This window comes from Lepisosteus oculatus, chromosome 14, assembly GCF_040954835.1.
Source record: "Lepisosteus oculatus isolate fLepOcu1 chromosome 14, fLepOcu1.hap2, whole genome shotgun sequence".
NCBI classification, from domain to species: Eukaryota; Metazoa; Chordata; class Actinopteri; order Semionotiformes; family Lepisosteidae; genus Lepisosteus; species Lepisosteus oculatus.
Window position 1 is genome coordinate 44,460,204 of NC_090709.1, and position 21,501 is coordinate 44,481,704.

Here is a 21,501-nt window from a genome sequence, read left to right on the forward strand (position 1 = left end):
ACCTCAGCTGTCCTTGCTCTGTGTGCGTACTGTGAGTTTCCTGGAGGCGTGTACAAGAATAGACAAGATCAAGAGCTCTTGAGCTGAGCTCAGCACACCTCTGTGTCTGTCTGTGTGTGTGTGTCTGTCTCTCTGCGAGCAGGAAGAAGACACCACAGTGCTCTATTCCTCTATTCACTTCAGCTCCCAAACCCAGCAGAGACCGCCCAGCAGCAGAGCAGAGGCCACCATCTATCCCCTGATAGCTCACCGGTGCTGACGGCGACAGACCCAGGGATCTGCGCTCGGCTTGCCTGCCCCGGGGGTAAGAGCCGCAGACTGGGTGACCCACAACCCCTCAAAAATACAGCAGCAGCAGCCGCATGAAAACCGCCGCGTGCGTGAACAGCTTGCGAGGCCGGAGATATTACAGTCCAGTGTCCCCGTCACTTTACTGGGGCATGAGGACCCACACAGAGTGCAGGGTGAGCACCCCCTGCTGGCCCCACTAACACCAGTCCATCACAGACACAGACTCACATCAGAGCCCGTTCTGGACTGTCTTCTTTGTCGGGAACCGGACCACCTGGAGGAAACTCATGCCAACACAGGGAGAACATGCAGACTCCACACAGACAGCCCTCTGAGTCTCACACACACACAGCGGGACCAATTTTCCCAGCCATTGAAACCCAGCAGCATCCCTTTGGATTGGGAGATGAAACCAGCGCACCCAAGTAGAAAACCCATGAGAAGGGGGGGGGGGGGGACATGCAAACTCCACACAGACAGCCCCCCCCAGGTCCAGAATTGAACTGTGCCCCCCGTGCCCTGCTGTGCCACTCTCCACTAAGAACAGTGCCACAGACATGACTTTAGTGAGTCGCTTTGTGATTTTTCTTCTGTCAGTGCCCTCTCCTGGGGGGGTGGGGGTGGGGAAACTCAGATCGGCACATTTTGGAGCTCCCAGCCACGATTTGAACTGCTTTCGAATGAAGGATTGTAGTTGGGATTGCAGTCGCTGGTAAACCTGTGTGAGATGGGCTTGGATACGTGCAAAGATAGTGTCTGGGGTCCGATTTGTGAGTCCAACCAAATATTTCTGAAAAGCTTCAATTAAAATACAGAGACAATTTTCAGGATAGATTTGGGCACAACAGCACAGTTGTTGACACAGTAGCACATCTGGATATCTCAGGCTGATTTAATACCCAAACGCATTAAGAATGTTAACCAGAATGTTAATTTTTATTATCCAGTCATAACGCTACAATGCTTTAACGGTCATTAGCAACTCATAGAATATAGCAAGAAGTAAAACTCTTCAATGTACTTGTATTGGCAAAATATTTTAAAAAATACCCTGTTCTAATGTCATTGGTTTTAATTGCAGTGTTGTTCATTTTTTTTAAACAAGTTTAGTCTTGAGAATCTACGCTTCTTGCTGGTTCTGGAAACTGGCAAACGTTAAAGAGTTAAAGTTCACAGAGCTCTGAAGATGTCTGGAGAACGGTCTGAGAGATCACATTCACAGACTTCAGCACCTCTTCAGAAGGTAGTGTTCTTGTATTCGCATTAAAGAGCCTAAAAGTTAATTACACAAATGAGCAGTATCAACATGATCAGGATATATATTTATATAACAGGATTGTGGCTCTGTGGCTAAGGCTCTGTGCCTGTGGCTGGAAGGTTGCTGGTTCAAATCTTGCGGCCGGCAGAGGAATCCTACCCCGGTGGGCCCCTGAGTGAAGCCCTTCACCCCAGGGGCGCTGTACAATGGCTAACCCTCCATTCTGACCCCCAACTTCTCTCCCTGTCTCATGGAGAGCAAGCTGGGGTCTGTGAAAAGACAAATTCCTATTGCAAGAAATTGTAGAGGGCCACCAGTCCTCCCTAGTAAATAGACACAAATGTATAGATACAAATTAGAATTTCTACACCCTTCCCAAGTTCCTCAGTCGATTGAAATAATAGCATTGTGCATTATTTCATATGTCTTTTTTAAGCTTCTCATTTTTTACATTCGATTTTTTTTCTCCTCAAATTTGGCACCTCATTTTATCTGGATCTGGAACTGACCAGCATCTGCTGTGTGCACCAGTAGAAATAATCCCTTCCATTGTTCAAAACAAATGTGTTCCTGTGGCTCAAAGGCTAGGTTCAGAAAATACTAGTAATGATAAAGAATTCCTTGCATTTATATAACACCTTTCACCCAGATAGTAATTTATATATAGGAGGGGATATACTCCCCACTGAACTGCTACCACACATGGGAGACGCACAGTGATCATCCTGCAACAGCGGCCCCAGCTGGGAGACTCACAGTGATCATTCTGCACCAGTAACCCCAACTGGGAGACGCACAGTGATTATTATACACCAGTAACCCCACCTGGGAGATGCACAGTGATCATTCTGCACCAGTAACCCCAGCTTCATTCAAATACACCGTTTGCTCCTGCCTACTTGTTTACTATTGGTCACAAATTTATATAGTGTCGTAGGAAAAAAAACGGTAAACAGTTGTAGATAGTTTGCCAAGGTTAATTTATGGCTGGTTTAACAAAAATGGATTATATACAGTACATGTATTGTAATCTCCTCATGTGGGCTTTTTCTCTCCTTTCCAATTTGGACCGGCGGAGATGGAAGATAAAAAGAGGTTTATTCAGACCTCTGAACTTCGGTGTTGAAAGGGCCAGTGCCTCAGTCCAGTGAGTCCAGGGGTCTGTGACTCTGGTCCAGTCAGTGCAGGGCTCTCTGATCCTGACCCAGGGAGAGCTCAGGTCTAGTGAATCTTATAGGTCACCCTGAATCACCGGTTTTATTTATGTTTTTTCCAATGATTCCTCAGTTACTTAATTGAACAGACCACCTGTTTAATTGATCATAGTCAAGGTGATCCAGGCCTTTATTGATTGATCAAAGCACTGTTATTTACTCCTGGTCCTGGAGCATGACAGGTAAATTTATATGAGTGAGAGCCTTGTAACAGTGCCAATCGAGTCTAATTATATGAAGAGTGTATTCAAGCCAATATGTGTCCTTTGATTATATGCTTTGCGAGGAGAGTTTGGAGTTTCTGCAAAGAGTTTTACACATGCACTTTTTCTGTTGGGGGTACAGTCTCTTTCTGCAGGATCAAGATGGCTAACCTCTCATAACCACTTGACTCACCTGGATAGATCCTTTTCAGTCAGTTAACTGGGTTTCATTTGACCTATAATGACTGGAGTGGTTGAACCCTGGGTTCAGTTCTGTTCTGCTGTCTGCTGTCTGGAGGTGGTATGTCCCTCCAGTTCATGTGTGTTTCTTATAGGTTTGCCCCAGTTTCCTCCCACAGTCCAGAGACATGCTGGAGGGTCAATTGGCTTCTGGGAAAATTGGCCCTGATGTGAGTGTGTGCATATCTGTGCCCTGCAATGGGCTGGTGTCCCTGGGTTAACGTAGTCATTCATCTGCCCTGCCTTGTGCCTGTGGCTTATGGCTCGCCCACATTGGTTCAAGGATGTTTCAAGGATGCAAACGATTTAGCATAAACACCTCAGTCTTTTCCCTGAGTCACCTCCCTGAGTTTTGCATCAAAATTTTGTTTTCCCTGCCTGCACGCTGGTTTAAATCATTTGAATTTCATTTGCTGCCCGCTTCTCGGCCTCCGCTAATCCCTCTGTATTGCCTGCGATCGTCTGCGGTCTGGACTGGTCCACTCATCTGGACCTGAGCGAAGTACAGAAATGACTGGGGGGCCGATTGCTCATCAAGAAACCTGTGGCCACCAGCCTACCAACTCAGAGGTTGTACCTCCTTAGACCCTTAATCTTGATTATATGATATTCCATCCGCCCACCTGTTCCACCTCATCCAGTTCAGGGTGGTGGCACAGCCAGAGCTTATTCCACTAAACAGCAGGCACAAGGAGTGGTACTCCATCACAGTGCACACACACTCACACCCGCACTAACTCTCCCAGACGTCAGTGAATATACCAGCATGCCTTTCGACTAGGGAGGAGACTGGAGCACCCAGAGGAAACCCAGTGTGAGCACAGTGTCGAATATACAAACCAGACCAGAAGCAGAACTGAACCCAGCATCCCAGCGCTGAAAAACTGCAGTGCTCTAGCCCCTGTGCCACTTCACAATGCATGGGCAGACCCATTTGAAATCCTCCCCCAGGGAAGACGAAACCACTCAAAACGACAGCCACAATTGTAGGGTTGAGAAGTGCCGGGCCATTCCCTGACCGGATGTTCTTCTCCAATGCGTTGGCCCGTCGTGGGCTGGCTTGGCCAGGCATCGCGAGCTGATCACCCCCTGCTCCAAAGCCTCAACCCTGCCTCCCGCGTTTCAGGCCTCTGGGCGTTGGCCTCACCTCACCGCTACCACTTCATGAGCAAGCGCAGGACGTGGGGGGGGGGGGCTCGGGCGTACTGCAGGGGCCAGTACAAGGACATGGCTACCGTGAGCGGGCCAGCCGACCTGGAGCAGCTCCTCGCCTGGATCGGCCTGTACTACGTCTGGGACCTGTGGCAGTGGTCCCTTGGGGGGGGCTACCTCTACGGCGCGGGGAGGTCTGCTTTCACCAGCTGGTATGCAGGAGAACCGAACAACTACGGCAGCAAGGAGAACTGCGTGGCGATGATCAGCAGCGGGTTGTGGGCTGATCGCCCTTGCACTTTCACGAGGTATTCCGTTTGCTATCAAGGTAAATGTCCCATGAGTCTTTTACGATCTTTCTCGCACGAATACTACATGTGTAGTCATTATAATGCAGCCATATCACCCTGCAACTCACAACTGGCAACCTACTGAAGCTAAACAGGTGTGAGTCTGGTCAGTACTTGGATGACCTCCTGGGAGAAACTAAGGTTGCTGCTGGAAGAGGTGTTAGTGGGGCCAACAGGGGGCGCTCACCCTGCGGTCCATGTGGGTCCTGATGTCCCAGTTTAGTGATGGGGACACTATACTGTAAACAGGTGCCGTCCTTCGGATGAGATGTAAAACCGAGGTCCTGACTCTCTGTGGTCATTAAAAATCCCAGGGTGTCTCTCGAAAAGAGTAGGGGTGTAACCCCAGTGTCCTGGCCAAATTTCTAATTGGCCCTTACCAATCATGGCCTCCTAATAATCCCCATCTATGACTTGGCTTCATTGCTCTGCTCTCCTCCCCACTGAGAGCTGCTGTGTGGGGAGCGTTATGGCGCACTATGGCTGCCGTCGCATCATCCAGGTGGGGCTGCACATTGGTGTTGGTGGAGGGGAGTCCCCATTACTGTTAAAGCACTTTGAGTGGAGTCCAGAAAAGCGCTATATAAGGAGTGGTTAGCATCACTTCCTCGCGGCACCAGGGCCCTAGGTTCAAATCTTGGGTTGGCAAGGTGGAGTTTGCATGTTCTCCCCGTGTTTCGCGGGGGTTTCCTCCAGGTGCTCCAGTGTCCCCCACAGTCCGACGCTCTGGTGGGTGAATTGGCTGCTGGGAATGTCTGACCCCAGGGCTTGTGTCTGCGTGCGGTGGACTGGCGTCCCATCCAGGTGGTATCCTGCCTGTTGCTTGCTGAGGCTGCTCCGTGACCCTCAACCAGACTACTGACTGGGGTTCACTTCTTCAGGGGGGGAAGGCGCAGCCGATCAATACTTCCTGGTGGCTGAGGCCAAGAACTGGACAGAAGCCCTGACGTTTTGCAGAGAACATTACACCGACCTGACCCGGGTGAGGAGCCAGAGCGAGAATGAGTTAGTAAGAGTCACGGCCGGAGGCAGGAAGGTCTGGATCGGGCTGTTCACCGAGCCCTGGAAGTGGTCCGATGGGGACGTCTCCACTTTCCGCCCCTGGTACGAGGGGGAGCCCAACAATTATGGCGGCATTGAGAGCTGTGGCGCTGTGAATCTGCAGGGGAGCGCAAGAGGCTCCTGGAATGACTATTATTGCAATACCACCTACGCGTTCTTCTGCTACAGTGGTAAGTTATTGCGGGGCCACTTCGACAGCCTTATGGGGGTAAACATGCGGGGAACGTCACCGGCACTTCGCTCTCTGCGACCGCTTGTCCAGTTTGCACTTGTGGTGGCCCAGAGTCGGTCCCAGGGTGCACTGGGTGCAGTGGTTAGCATTGCTGCCTCGTATTGCCTGAGCTCTGGGTTCAGTCTGCATGGAGTTTGAATGTTCTCCTTGTTTTTGCGTGGGTTGCCTCCTGCAGTCCAAAGACATGCTGGTAGGTTTTGAATGGGCTCCTGGGAAAATGAGCTGTGGTGTGTGCCCTGTGATGGACTGGCATTACTGCCAGGGTTAACCCTGCCTTGCACCCGTTGCTTGCTGGGATAGACTCTGGAGCCACCTCCGGAGCACCAGTCTTTTGTAATATTGTAAGTGATGTTTTGACGTCCTTGACCATATAACTGTCCCTCAGACCAGGCAGGTTGAATCACTTCAGAATGCTCCTTCAGAATGGGGTTTGCCTCTTTTATTGTCTTCTATGCTTTCATCCTTTCCTCCACAGGGAAGAGAGTGGTGCTGAGAGTGAGGATATTAATGGACTCGGAAGTGAATCCTAATGACCCAGATGTTAAAGAGTGGCTTCTGGTCCAGGTATAGGAAATCGACTACTAGACTGTGTCAGTGTGCATAGGTGGCTTGCGATATTCCAGGCTCCTCGTAAAGAAGAAACTAAGCAAATCATACTGTTGGAGCTGCAGTAGACAAAAAAGATCATCCAGTCAATGCTATGCATAATGAGCCACACATTGCTACGTTATACAGAAATCAGAAATGCACTCAATCAAAATGTTTGTCACACATTACACGCAGTGGGTTCCTACCAATATGAATCATTATTGGGGATTTTCTTTGGTTAAAAAGCAGCATTTTAGGAATTCAGGAAACAATCAGATGAATATAAAGGGATAGTGTACTTATTATTGTAGTGTTACCTCACCTGGCTGGGGAAATCATTTGTGAAGAATGAGCCAGGGAGGCAGACGCAAGGGTCAAGTTGGGATGGAGGGAGGGGAGCAAGAGAAGATGAGCGCAGAGCTGTGGACAGACTGGGAGTATTTATAAACTGGGGTGTGGAAGTGATTAATAAACACAATACAAAACAAACAGAAGAAATTACTATTATCTTCCTTTTGGCATTTTGAATTAAGGGAACATATGAATAGGCCCAAAAGTGCAGGGTAGAGTTATAGAGTTAATAAGGGCTTTAAACTAGAATATAAGAGAGAGAAGACTGGAGATCATAGTTGCGGTTATATCGAAGCGCTGACCTTTCCCTTGCTGGCTTTGTTTATTGTATCATGCCTGCTCACGTTGGATTGCTCGAAGACCCTTCCGAGTAACCACAGCAACCGACGTGGCCACCTGTCAGTCACCTGGTTGCCATGACAGTTCAATCGGGTGGAAGATCAGTTCCACCTGCTCACAGTTAGCCACCACCTGCCTCCTTATCCAAGGGAATTGACAATCAGCCCCCCACTAGCTCAGTGTTAAGGAGTTCAGGCTTGAGCCTTGGTGTTCCTTAGTCAAGTTTTCCTTGATGCTTTGACCCCGTTTCCCTCAACCTTGCTCTTGGATTGCCCTTGTGTTTGCTCCTTGGCGTCGAAGATTTCTCGCCTCGACCTCGTCTCTTAGCTGCTTCGCTTGGGTATCTATCGGCTCCGGGCTTTGCTTGCTTTCGACGTCACCTCTCTGGCTGCCTCCCTGCTTCGTTCTGCGACTTTGAATCCCACTACGTCCCACGTTTTCCAGAGAGTTCACTCCAGCTGCCACCTCCCACTACAGACCACTATCACCCGCCACAGGCGCAGTCTGCTGCTGCTTCCCTGTTTCGCCCAGCGATTGCTTCCTCCCCACCGCGAAAAGACTGCAGCTCTCATTCAGGAAGACATACCGAGCCTGATTTCTGACCCGGGCGCTGTGGTGCTGTTCCCTCCGCAGCTGACGAGAGAGCTGTCCAAGCACACCGAGCTGAGAAACACCAGCCTGCGCTGGAGCCAGGAGGACAATGGTGTGGTGTTCTCGAAAGAGGAGGAAGACGGTGAGATGCTTAAGCAGCACAGCCTTGCCGTCGTGCGTTCTGAAAGCCGGGTAGGTCATCAGTGATGCGTTTGCTCCGCAGGGCAGTGCCACCCCATGGGAGACTGAGTGTCAGAAGATCAGTCTGCACAGGATTCCTCTGGGCAGTGTGAAACACTGGTCTACACAAAACGCCACTGGCGACAGACCGACATCAAACTTCAAATACCGTAGCATTTATATTAAGGTTCAATATATATGGATATGTATTTTAATATTTTCTTTATAAGTGATTCTTAAACATGAAGGTCTGGTCTCAGTACAGTGAAAATTCATTGAGAGTTGTTTAATGAATGTATATATATATTATCACATTTAAATGTAGTAGTATTATTAAAGTCCAAGGAAATACTATTTGAGAATTGTTTGCTTTGGTGTTTTTTTCTCTTGCGTATGTTTGGAAGGGAACATTTGATAAACCTTACTGGACAACTTGACTTTCTGACCAGCTGCTGAAAAGTTGGGTTTCAAAGTTTTAAAGAGAATGAAAATGGTTGGTCGGTTGATGGTGGATGACATTGAAGCCACAGGTCAGAACAGGTGGACTTACAGTAAGTGGAATATGATTGAACGTCAGATTTTCAATGTTGACGGCTTAGAGACTAAGAATAGACTAAACAGATTATGAACATCTATTCTACACGGGGGGACACAGTGGGATCTTTGTAAATTATTCCATGTATTGTAAGTACATGTGTATAGGACAAACACAGAGCTCTAATAAGCTGAATTGTCTATTGGTATCATTACCTTTTCATATGTTCTTAAGTAATTTGATTTGTTATAAATAATAATAATTGCTTACCCTTATATAGGGCTTTTGTGGACTCTCCACTCAAAGCTCTTAACAGGTTAATGGGGATCCCCTCCACCCCCATGTGAGCAGTGTGACAGCTGATCCACTGTGAGAGTGTCTCCCTCTTGTGGCTGCAGGCGGTACTGCTGGCGCTGTGGAGTCTGTGAGCAGGGTGACAGCTGATCCGCTGTGAGAGCAGACGGGACTGCATGGACACTGGAATTCCGGGTTAAGCCGCACTTCCTTAGTGACCGTTGCTATGCACGACTTTCATTTTTTTATTGCAACAACAATAATTCATACAGTACAAACAATAATACATATAACATATAACACCAATAACACATTCAGGGGCTACAATCTGTAATACAGTTGCACTTGACAAAAAAAAAAGACTAAACAAGGTAAAAAAAGATCAGGTCCACACAGCTTTCACATTCTTACATTTAGAAATACTGTATTGTAGATAACGTCTGTTTTAAACTTTTAAACATGGGTCTCAGACCATTTAATTTTATCTATATAAAAACGCGTAGTATTAATGATTTAAAAGGAACATACTTCAAGAAACTTCTTGAAGGAGACATACTGTATATATCTGTGCATACTCAGGGTTATAGTGCTACTTAATCACGCTGGCATGTAGGGAATAAATACTGGATTATAGTGACCATGCAGCTTGGTGTCGGTCACCAGAGTAATTAAACGCAGCAGTAATTGGCTTTGCTCCTAACAAGGCTGTCAAGAGAGGATCGAGGCTGTCAGGGTTGAATAAATCTGGAATATATCTGGTCAATATCTGAGGATGGAACTGCAGGGGACTTTCATGGGTGTAAGACATCGCCCAAGCTAGGTACTGTGTATCATTGTGTTCGTAGCTACTCTGTTATCCTATGGAAGCACAAGGTTCAAGTCTTTTGCTAGGTCATATGCATGCATCCAGGATGGATATTGGCGTACCTTGCTAGTCCAATAAGCGACACACGTACACAGAAGAACATGCAAACTCCATACCGACACCACTCTGGGTCTGGACTTGAACCAGGGGCACCTGCAGTATGAGGCAGCCAAGCAAAACCACTGATCCATAGAGCTGTCAAATGCTCCATATATATCAAATAAGGAATCTCAGAGGCTCCTTAACACAATTCTAGCTCCTTAATCTGAAGCACTGGACAATAATGAGACAGGCCAATTTCTATGTTTATTTACTCAAAAATAAAATAAAAGGCAAACTGGAGCTAAATCACTTCCTACAATGTGGATGTCCAAAAGTGAACAGAGTTTTAAAAAACACTTTAACAACCCCCCTGGTAGTAAAAACATTCGCCACATAATTACACTGTAATCAGACTTCCTGCAGTTTCAATGTGAAACATAAATCTTTCAGCTCAAACGTGTTCTTGCTCTGTGGTGTTGTCATTGAATGCAGAGCTTATTAATATTCATGACCAGCATTCATGTTCCGCATGCCTGAAGTGTGTTGCCATCTTTTACTGCTTAATAATAATAATTAATAATAATCCCTTACATTTTTATAGGGCTTTCCTGGACACTCCACTCAAAGCGCTTTACAGGTTAATGGGGATCCCCCACAGCCCCACCAGTGTGCAGCCCCACCTGGATGATGCTCCAGTCCGCTCAGCACACAGCAGCTCTCAGTGGGGAAGAGAGCAGAGTGATGAAGCTAGTTCAGAGAGAGGGGTTATTAGGGGACCCTGATGGGTAAAGACCAGAGTCTTTAGACCAGAAAGTTGCTTCTCGGCCTTTTGGCTAAGATCAAGTTCAAGTGGCATGCCCGCAGTTCTTGTCTTTCCAAAGGTCTAGAAGGCGATCGAAGATCCTGAAGAGTGCTTGAGCTGGTATCGCTCTAGGTTGAGCCCAGGGGATTAAGGCCAAGTAGCAGCTGAGCTGGGTGGGAACCAGTGCTTTCCTCTCCTCTCTCTACTCTCTCTCTTCTCTCTCTCTCTGTTTCCTTGGTCTCTGGGCTGGGAGTAGGTGCTCGTGGCCTGCCCGCGGCGCTTGCTTTCTCCTTGAGACTCGGAAGCGCTATCCGCTCCCTCTCTCTCTGCCTCCTTGGCCTCTCGGCTGAGAGTGGGTGTACGTGGCCTGCCCGCGGCACTCAGTCTCTCCTCGAGACCCTCGAGAGCACTTTCAGCTCTCCTCTCTCTCTGCCTCTCCTGCCTCTCAGCCGGGACCGAGTATGTGTGGCTCACCACAACAACCTGTCTCCCTCCTCGAGACCAGCGAAGGCCTCCTCCTATGCCTGCACCTAGCTGGGCTTTGCCCACAAGGACAAAGGCCAGGGATCCCTGGCTGCTCCCCACAGGGTCTTTGCTTTCTCTCTTTCTCTCCCTTTTTCCCTTCTTCTTTGTTCCAGGAAAAAGAGAAGATGGCAGACAAGAGGAAACTGATCTGGTTCCACTGGACCAGAAAAGGAGAGACGATGCCAACTGCAAAAACCTTCTTCATGACCTTCCTGAGAGGGATCCTGCAATTGGTGGCTGGAGATCTCTACTGCCTTCAAGACAACAAGGCAGAGAAATACATGGAGGCCTATATGGCCACGGACTCCTCATACGAGAAGGCAACAAAACTAATCACAGAGAAAGGTAAGCACACTGGTTTCTCTGATATCAGGCCGGAGCCGATGAGGAGGATAAACCAGATGACCATCACAGTCCACACATACAATCCCTATGTGCCAACGGAACTGATAACAGCGTTCCTAGGGAGGTATGTAACTGTGGCGGGCCAACCGACGGAGATAAGGGACAGTCTCGGCATCTGGTACGGCAAACGCCAGTTCCGAGTCCTCCTGAGAGAGGACCCAGAGGGTGTCGACGGTTTCCAGCACCCTCCGGCCCGTTTCAACATCGGATCTGACAGGGGATACCTTTATTACCCCAGGATGCCGGATTTCTGCAAGAAGTGCAGACAGTCCGGCCACAAGGAGAACACATCGTCAGATGTCACAACTGCAACAAAGAGGGGCACCTGGCAAAAAACTGCCGGGTTGCCAAGACGTGTGATGGATGTGGCGCCGAGGGACACCTCCTTCGCCAATGTAAGGTAAGCAAACCTTCGTTTGCGCAGGTGGTGGAAGCCGGCCGGGAGAAACTGGTCTCTAGACAAAGGGAGGGAGGTGAGAACAAAGAACCCGCACCTCCCCCGCAGAGAATCGAAACTGCCGAGGCCACACCCCCAGCTGCACCAATGCCACAAGATGGCCGCCAGGACGGCGGACAAAATGGCTGACCGGAGGAAGGGCCCTGGATAACTTCCAGCAAGAAGGGAAAGAGAAAGCGGGAGAAGCGAAGCAGGGCGGATCCACCACCGGAAGGACAGAAAAAAAGAGTGGTGGGGGAGAACCGTTTCCTCGTCCTATAGGAAATGGAACATCCCTCCCCAGAGGCCCAGGAACAACCAGAGAAGGCAGCCCAGGAAATGGAAACCCTCCCCCCCGAAGCCCAAGGGCAACAGGAGGAGGCAGCCCAGGAAGCAGAACCCCCCTCCACAGAGGCCCAAGGGCAACAGGAGGAGGCAGCCCAGGAAGTGGGGACCCCCTCCCCTGAGGTCCAGGAGCAACTGGAGGTCCCCGAAACAACTGGAGAAAGGGAAGAAAAGAGCCTTCCCGAAGCGGTGGAGGAGAGTATCCTCGAGGAAGACGAGGATTACTTTGAAGCCGCCCTGGAGCCAGGTTCTGATGGTAGGGCTGGACCTTTCCAGCATCTATAATTTTCAGTCCCCAACAAGACCTGGAGGGAGCCCAGCATATTCCCCCCAGGACCCGAATGAGAGGAGTTACATCTAGGCTAAACAGTGCCCAGATGTAGACTCCCCAGTTTCCACTGTAAGTACACAGAGAGGAAGTTAAACTTTCATTTGCTTAATCATGACTGTGAAACTTACCTTTCTGACATCAAATGTGAGAGACCCCGTGAAAAGACAGGGAGACTTTTAAGATCTGGCCTCAAAGTCTTTCTCAGTTTGTTTCTTACAGGGGGTCCACCTGAAGGATGAAAGCGACAAGCTGACATTCACCAGGGAATGGACGAAGGGAGAATCATGCTGGAGCGTAGGAGGGGTCCACTCTTCCGGAGTGGGAATCCTCCTCGGAAACACAGAAATGACGCTGGTTTCCTCCTTCTCGGTGGTGCAGGGTCGGATCCTGGTCGCAGACATCGACTGGAGGGGGCAGAAGTTGAGAGCAATTAACGTCTATGCTCCGACGGAACCCTCTATCCGGAAGGAAGTGTTTGCTGACCTGGCCAGCTGCTGCACCACCAACAGACAGGTGGTACTCGGCGGGGACTTCAGCGTCGACTGGGAGAAGGGGAACTACTCAAGCAGTTCTCCCTGGTGGACGGCTTCAGACGGTGCCGCCCAAACGATGCCGGAACGAAGTGGAGAAACTCCCGGGGAGTGTGCAGCCGCCTGGACTACATCTTTCTGCACACGACCTGCTCCCTGGAGTCGGCGACGGTGTCCCCGGAGTGGTATTCCAGCCACGAGCGCTTGACGGTGGTGGCTAACACCAACCTGCCGGCATTCGGTCGTGGGTACTGGAAGCTGAACCGGGAGATACTGGAGGAAGACGACTTCAAGGCACTGTTCCATAAAGACTACGTGAGCTGGGTCGATCTGAGAGACGGCTACAGCTCCATGGTGGAATGGTGGGAGTCGGTGAAAGACAGGACCCGAACCCTGGCGCAGACGTACTGCAGACGGAAGGCGGCCAGGGAGAGGAAGGAAGCTGCACGACTCCAGAGACAACTAGAGGAGGAGTACAGCTCGGCTAACAGGGGAGGAGCCTTCAAATCAGCCTGGGCACGGGACCTGAAGGAAAGGCTCCGCAAGCTGCACACCGAGAAAGCCAAGGCTTTCCTGGTCAAGGCACAAAGGGAGCATTATGAAAATAATGAAACCTGTTCCTCTTATTTCTTCAATCAGGTCCGAGAAGCCCAGAAAAAGAGGGTGATCTACAGCCTGAGACGGGGAGATGGAGAGGAAGTGCTGGACGAGAGCGACAAGATAGAAGCGACCACCACTTTCTACAAGGAGCTCTTTTCAGAAAAGCAGACAGAGGTGGAGGCAGGTGATGCTTTTCTGGAGGGGCTGAAGGCACGAGTACCAGAGGAGGTGAGGGAGGACTTGGAGGGTCCGATCACGGCCGAGGAGCTGAAGGCTGCGCTCTTGTCCATGGAGAATGGCAAGGTGCCAGGGCCGGATGGACTCCCCAAGGAATTCTACACCTGCTTCTGGGACACCCTGGCGGCAGATCTGGTGAAAGTGGTGCAGGAGATCTTCCGCGGGGGAAACTCGGAAACACCATGAGGAAGGGTGTCATCTCCCTGCTCTTCAAGGGAGGAGATGCCGACGACCTCAAAAACTGGAGGCCGATCACGATGCTCTGCATGGATGTAAAGATCCTGTCCAAGCTTCTGACCGCCAGACTGAGAACCGCCCTTCCCCACATCATCCACAGCGACCGGACGTGTGGGGTGGAAGGGCAATCCGTCAGCTGGACCCTCCAGCTGACCAGAGACGCTAGCGCCTGGGGCGAGGACCGGAATATGCACATGATGGTGGTCAGCCTGGACCAGGAGAAAGCCTTCGACAGAGTGAACCATAGCTATCTGTTCAGGGTGCTGGAACGCTTCGGTTTCGGAGAGAGTTTCAGCCTCTGGATTAAGATACTGTACTCTGACATAGGCAGCAGAGTCAACGTAAACGGAAACCTGGGGGATTTCATTCCCCAGGAATCCGGAGTATGACAAGGCTGCCCCCTTTCACCCCTTCTCTATGTTCTTTTCACAGAGCCCCTAGCAGAGGCGGTGAGACGGGACCCTGTCATCAACCACCTGGAGATACCGGGAGGTGCGGGGGAAACCCTGAAGATCTCCCAGTACGCTGACGACACGACCCTGTTCCTGAGGTCGGACAGGGGGCTAAGGAGGGCCCTGCAGGTCATGGAGCAATACTCCAGAGCCTTGGGGTCGAAGCTCAACCGCCGAAAGAGTAAACTGAAGTTCTCCGGGCCCTGAAAGCACAGGACGACGGAGCCGGAGGGTCTCGAGCTCTGCACGGAGCCTCTCAAAATACTGGGGGTTTCCTTCCAGAGCTAGGACAACGAGACCATCAACTGGACCGAGAAGATCACCAAGGTGAATGCGATGCTGGGTCTGCGGTGTACCCGCTGCTGGCCAGACTCAGACGAGAGCTGCAAGGGATGATCTTTGGCTTCGTCTGGGGCGGCAAGTACGAGTACATCACGAGAAACCGGATGTGTCAGCCGGTCGAGGAAGGGGGTCGAGATGTCCCACATTTCCCCCTGAAACTCGACTGCATCTTCTACTGCAACCTCTGTCGGGCGCAGCGGGAGCCCATCGGCCACAAGTACGAGTACTTTGTCAGGCTGTGGCTCTCTGTCCCAATGAGGCACTTGGTCCAGTGGTCAAACACTGGGCCCAAGGCAGAAGGCGACCGGAGTTCTACATCCGCGCTGTCAAGTGGAGCAGGAGGTACGAGGCCACGAGACAGCCAGAGCTCTGCATCAACCACAGAGACTTGTACAAAGACAAGTCTGGGAAAGGACGCAGCCCAAAGAACTTGACAACCAACTGAAGGACCTCAACTGGATGGCTGTACACAAGTGACTGGCTACCAGAGAGGTCCTCTACAGACACTCGCTTACCAGGAACCCGCATTGCCCCCGGGACAAGTGTTTCGTCGAGGAGACTCAGGAGCACGTGTTCTGGAGCTGCCCCTTCGCCAAGGCGGTGTGGGGCAGAATGGACAACATTATGCAACTCCTGGGAACGGATGCGGTGCTCAGTTACCAGTACATTCTGCTGGGGGCTGGCACCCACTGGACTGGACAAGGGGACACAGGACCTGCGGGGGCTGCTGCTGTCCCTCACAAAACAAGGACTGTGGAAGGCGAGGAACACTCTCATCCGGCACAACATAAAGTGGGGGGCGAGGGAGCTGGAGGAGAGGATCCTGGCGGACCTCAGGAAGAGGACGAAGCACCACGTCGCCAAATGGGGTTTCCCCACGGCGAGGGAGCGCTGGAATGGACTTTGGGCCCTATACAGAGATTAAAGGACAATAGCAAGTGGTAGATTTGGAGGGACTCTCTTAATTGCGCAAATCCGCCCCCACTCGCAAAGATTGATAACGGACAATCAATCTCCGTTCCGCCGTTGTTTTTTATTACATGGAGTGTTAATATGTGTGAGATGTTCCTTTTGAGATGTTTTTTTTGCAGAATAAAGTATATTTTGTAGAACACAAAACATCTTATGACAAGGTTTACAAGTTATCTGTTGAACTACATTCTTATAGGTGTGGTCACATTCCAGATCATTTGTTTACGTTTTTGTTTCTGGAGCAACTGTTAGATGAAATGTGCTAATATGTAACCTAACTCCAGTGTGAATAACTAGAAGAGGGGAGCAGCTCCATTCCATACCATGGGAGCTTTGAGATTGGCTGGGCCAGATCTCTCATTTGCATATCTGATTTGGAAATATAACACTAAACCCCTTCTTGCATGGATTTAACTTGCACCCAAGAGTCCCCTTCTGTGTATTGCTACTTATTTTTTTATGATAAGTGGTGATTACCAGTTGACAGGTTTTATTTGTTGAATTATAAATGGTTTTGTATTATCATCCTGAATGGCCTGTACTCAAGGTTTGGTAGGGTATGTGTTTTCATTTCATTTACCAAATTGAATTTTTGCTCTTTTAGTACTTGTCTAGAAGGCTTTCTGAAGTCAGGAACCCCATTTATTTGGTGAAAAAGGATTCTGTATTAATATTAATATTTCTCATACAACATAAATAGGGTCTTTTATGAATAAAAAGATCTTGCACTTGGAAATCTTGATAAAGCTGTGTGCTTCCATACACTCGAGCAGTTTTGATTCCTAATATTTGACCTTAGGTGCGGGAACAGGTCTTTTTTGCCATTTGATTTCCAATTGATCAGCACAGTATAGAAAATAGACCCATAAAGCAACCTCAGCAGTGACAAATGTCACTGGGTCACTTGGGTGTATACGTCGGGGTCCGGTAGTGAAGCTCCGCTCCTGTTTAGCCTCCGAAGCCGTACAGGGTGCGGCCCTGGTGCTTCAGCACGTACACCACGTCCATGGCGGTGACGGTCTTCCTCTTGGCGTGCTTGGCGTGCTCGGTGTAGGTGACGTTCTCCAGGAACACCTTCAGCACCCCGCGGGTCTCCTCGTAGTTCAGCCTGGAGATCCGCTTCACTCCCCCACGGCGAGCCAGGCGGCGGATGGCGGGTTTGGTGATTCCCTGGATGTTGTCACGGAGAACCTTATGGTGACGCTTAGCGCCTCCTTTCCCGAGTCCCTTTCCGCCTTTGCCTCTTCCAGACATCTTCTAGTTATCAGCTGTGAACACGACACACACTGCTCATCTTTGATGTATAATAGACATCTTTCTTTGATTTCTATTATACATCAAAGAAAGATTTTTATAGGTGTGGAAACTAGTAAATAAAGCCAATGATTTGTTTTAGAAATGTATTATTAAAATATACAATTATTCACACCTTAACAATATGTAGTTCAAATTATACATTATATACAATATTGTATTCAAATGTCTAATCATTATAAAAAACACAACTAGTAAACTTCAGTTACAAATTCTAGTAACATGGCAATATATATATATATTAATGACAAACACAAACTAATTACATGAACACGCTAATATTTAACTCAAAACCACATTTCGATTCAAATATAAATTTTTAAAATTTACAACTTCTTTATTTATTTGAAAATATTATTAATGTAGCACAAACGCTACTTTCTAATAAAGACAGAAAGAAACTGTTTGTTTTGTGTCTACTGGTGATCCTCCTCTCGATACTAATGAAATGTTTAATATGATCCCTCGAGAAAAAAAAGGAATCAATTTCCGCCTGGAATGATTGATGCCCCATCAAACATTTTGTAATATCCCTGGAAGTTTATACAGTAGAATCCTGGTTCGTGGCTTAAATTCAAGTTAATGAGACTAAGGAAACGAGTTGGAAACTTGATGTCGAAGTGGGATTTAAATCACCCATTTCACATTTTACTTCATTGGGCAGTATGTTCCAGAAAGCAATGCAACAGCATCCCTTCGATAGCTCAGTTGGTAGAGCGGAGGACTGTAGTAGAGTCAACAGGGAATCCTTAGGTCGCTGGTTCGATTCCGGCTCGAAGGAAGGTGCTTTTCGTGTAATTTAATCAAAGAGTTAAAAAAGCGAATCAGTTTTATTCAGACATTGATCAAAAGCTCAATAATCGACTAAGCAAAGGCTCCTGTTCCGAATTCAGCCCACGTCTGATTGTCTTTATTTAGCCAAGATCTGATCTTTGAATTAAGGGACTACACTGTCTGTTTTGTAATTCAAAAATACATACAAATGTCAAGTTTTTTGTAGATATAAAGGTGTTCTCTGTTTTCAAAGGATAGTTACTTAATTGGCATAATGATTTGGTATTGATTTTGTATCGTTGTATTATAAAGTTTGTGCTTTCTGTGTTTTTATCGTATTGTGAACTTATTTTTTAAACAAATGCTTACAAAGGCAAACACGGCACACATCTGTTTATACCAGCGGTGAAAAGTACAAGCTACTGCGCACTTCTGGGAGTATAACAGGTTCGATATAAAGTGGCAAAAATATAAAAGGGGAAAATACCCCAGACTGCGTGTAAAGCCCTCGTTGTGACTGTTTTAGATAAAAATGGCGTACTGTGCACGAAATTTTGCAGAAACACAATCTGATATTTTGATAATTATTATTTTGCAGTATGAGGCCCAGCATCCAAATCTTCAGTTCTGATTTTTTTAAGTGATATCTTTCCTTCCTGTCGTGGAAGTCACACGATGTGAGCAATTGTTTTTTTTACGTTGCGATCCAAAGAGCCTCAGACGCACTGTAACCAAACCAGGATGGATTCTGCTGGGAGCCGGACTGAGCTCATTCTCACTCCCTGTGCTAAAAACAGAATTAGCTCTTCCCCGAACATCGTCTACAGCTGCTGGATGGTGCTCTGAGTCTTACTGCTCCGGCAATTACTTTGACGAAAGACAGATCACTTGTGCGCTTTTAACCTTCTCGCAGCTACGGGCGAGACTGACGCTCGCGATATGAAGGCACCCGCTGGAACACATTCTCTAACTTTCACAATCGCGACAGACTTCGCTTTTTTAAAAAAACGTAGATATAGCCCTGAAAAACGCATTAGCTTTATCAGTTTTTACATTAATCTATTGTAACGCAACGGGGGCTCAGGCGGGCGCCCTTGCCGCATCTGGTCGGCCCAAAGTATAGGTGGCTCGAACCCGGGACTTCCGCGTCTCTCTGTAGCGACATAGCCCCGTGAGCTAAAGAGAGATCTCTCTACAGCCCAGTAGCTGTGGTCCTGCTATAACAGGGAAGGGCGGTGACGTCACCCACTCTGGTACGCCGGCTCTTACACACACTGCTTGTCGGCCGTAAGCGTTACACTATTTTGAATCAAAGTTTGATATTTTTTTTATTTTTTATTGCATTTTACATTACAATAATAATAATCATCATCATCATCATTATTGCGTACACTTATATAGCGCTGTTCTGGATACTCCACTCAATGCGCTTTACAGGTAATGGGGACTCCCCTCCACCACCACCATTCTCCTGAATGATCACAGAGACTCAGGACCTCGGTTTAATGTCTCAGCTGAAGGACGGCACCTGTTTACAGTTTAGTGTCCCCGTCATTGTACTGGGGTATCAGGACCCGCATGGACCGCAGGGTGTGCGCCCAGCGACAGAAACCAGACGTGTGTCGGGCTCGGCTGCGAGCAGGACAATGACGTCATGGGGACAAAGCAGAGGAAATCAAAACGGTTCTATAAAAGACCTGTGTCAGCTGTTGGTTTGCAGTCTGGGCTCTAAATCCTCCGATCCGATTTTAAATCTCTCTAATACCTGAGCTGCGGCTTCTTCCGAGTATTTATTCGTATACTTATTATGTGTAAATGTATAGATGAAACCTTTCATATATTGTTCAGTTTAAATCAAAATGCTTTACTGATGCAAGAGAGAAGTATAGTATGAAAGATGTGACAAATTTGTGATTTCTTGGAACAAAACGGTTTTTATTTGCATTCGAAATGAAGCGGATTTTTAGCGCGACACCCAAACCCTTTGTCTTTTTTAGAGTGATTTTTAAACAGACATAAATGTAGAAAATGTGTTTTTTTTAGTACTGCAATAGCAGGGTCAGTGGCGTAATGAATAACGCGTCAGGCCTCGCGTCGGAAAATTATAGGTTGGCCTGCCGTCTGGCTTGTTGCGTTTATACCACTTACATTCTTTTATATAAATGAACTCCACCTGAAAGCTATAGAAAACACTTTGGGTAAGTTGTCTGCAGCCTCATGTGAATTTTGACAACTTACCCAAAACACTGTACTGTCTGGAGATCAGCTCCAGCTCTGAACTCAATTGCAATGAAAAACCATGCGTAACAAAACTGGAGAACAGCTGAACTTGTGCTCAGTTCGGTGATGAGGGTTCAGAACTGTCCTTGTTGTAATTAGCACGAACTGCACAGGCTCTGAATCAGACCATGTCAATTAGTCTGATCAGTGTAGGACACGTTAATGTAGAATTATTAATAGGTTTATTAGTTAGTTAGTTCAGGTTTACCCACCTGAACTAATGTAGAATTATTACTTGGTCTGTCTCTTGTTTGTATATAAATGAATGTCTCTGACAACTTAATGTTAGTTTTACGATGTAGGTCAGGCGTTGACATATGCACGGGTATACGAAATGTCTCACTCCTGATTCAACTCATGTTCTATAGGAGATTGGCGATTCCTCCTGTTTCTCGTACAACCATATCAGAACAGAAGCCTGTGTCACCCAGCTGTGATTCAAGATCGACTCGCATCTTTATCCCTTTTTTGTTCGTGATCATTATTTTCTTTAGTTATGATCAATATTGAACTTTTTCGAAATTAAATGACAATAATCAAACATGCAGGCAGATTTTTGAAAAGTATTCGGAATTGACAGGGTGCCCCTTTGGAACAGTCGTCAGAAAATGTGAGAAAATGAAAGTTATGTAATCTCTCCCACAAAGCATTGAAGATTGGAATCTGAGTGTAAAAAAGCTACCCGTCTCCCAATGATAGGCAGGGATACACACCATGACTCGAATAGTCTCAGCGAACGTTAACACCTATGATATTACGAGTGCTTTGCACGTGTCGAATTTCAAGAAGGAACTACTACAACAGTTGTGGACATAATTCAATACCACCGGCAAAGTCCAATGCCGGCAACGTCTGCGAAAATAATGTTCACTCATGGAATTTGGTCTTTGAATGGCTGGCGGGAAAATTCATTTATACTCCTGTTGCACCCTCAGCTGAAACATGTTAAAATAACAACGCAGATTTGTTGGAGAACCTGACAAGAATTATTGGGTTAGCACTGTATGTATTCTTGTATATTTACTTTAATTTTAATATAAATGTAAACATGCATGCTGTATAATCTATTGTAATTTTAAAATATGTTAGCTGAGGATGCGAGGGGGGCTATTATACCTTGTGAAACACGCAA

The 21,501-nt window shown here is 47.8% G+C and overlaps 1 protein-coding gene and 2 non-coding genes across 3 annotated transcripts; 2 read left to right on the top strand and 1 right to left on the bottom strand.

Annotated features, from left to right (window-relative positions):
- The first annotated feature begins 16,587 nt into the window (after positions 1-16,587).
- LOC138243906 (U7 small nuclear RNA) lies at positions 16,588-16,643 on the top strand. Its single transcript, XR_011192524.1, has one exon. It is a non-coding gene; the product is annotated as a U7 small nuclear RNA (small nuclear RNA).
- Positions 16,644-16,949: 306 nt separating this feature from the next.
- Positions 16,950-17,255, bottom strand: LOC138242636 (histone H4-like). The gene has a single exon (XM_069198186.1). The coding sequence runs from the start codon at positions 17,253-17,255 to the stop codon at positions 16,950-16,952; it is 306 nt and encodes a 101-aa protein (XP_069054287.1).
- A 753-nt stretch (positions 17,256-18,008) lies between these two features.
- trnay-gua (transfer RNA tyrosine (anticodon GUA)) lies at positions 18,009-18,096 on the top strand. Its single transcript is given in 2 exon segments — positions 18,009-18,045; positions 18,061-18,096. It is a non-coding gene; the product is annotated as a tRNA-Tyr (tRNA).
- Positions 18,097-21,501: the final 3,405 nt, after the last annotated feature.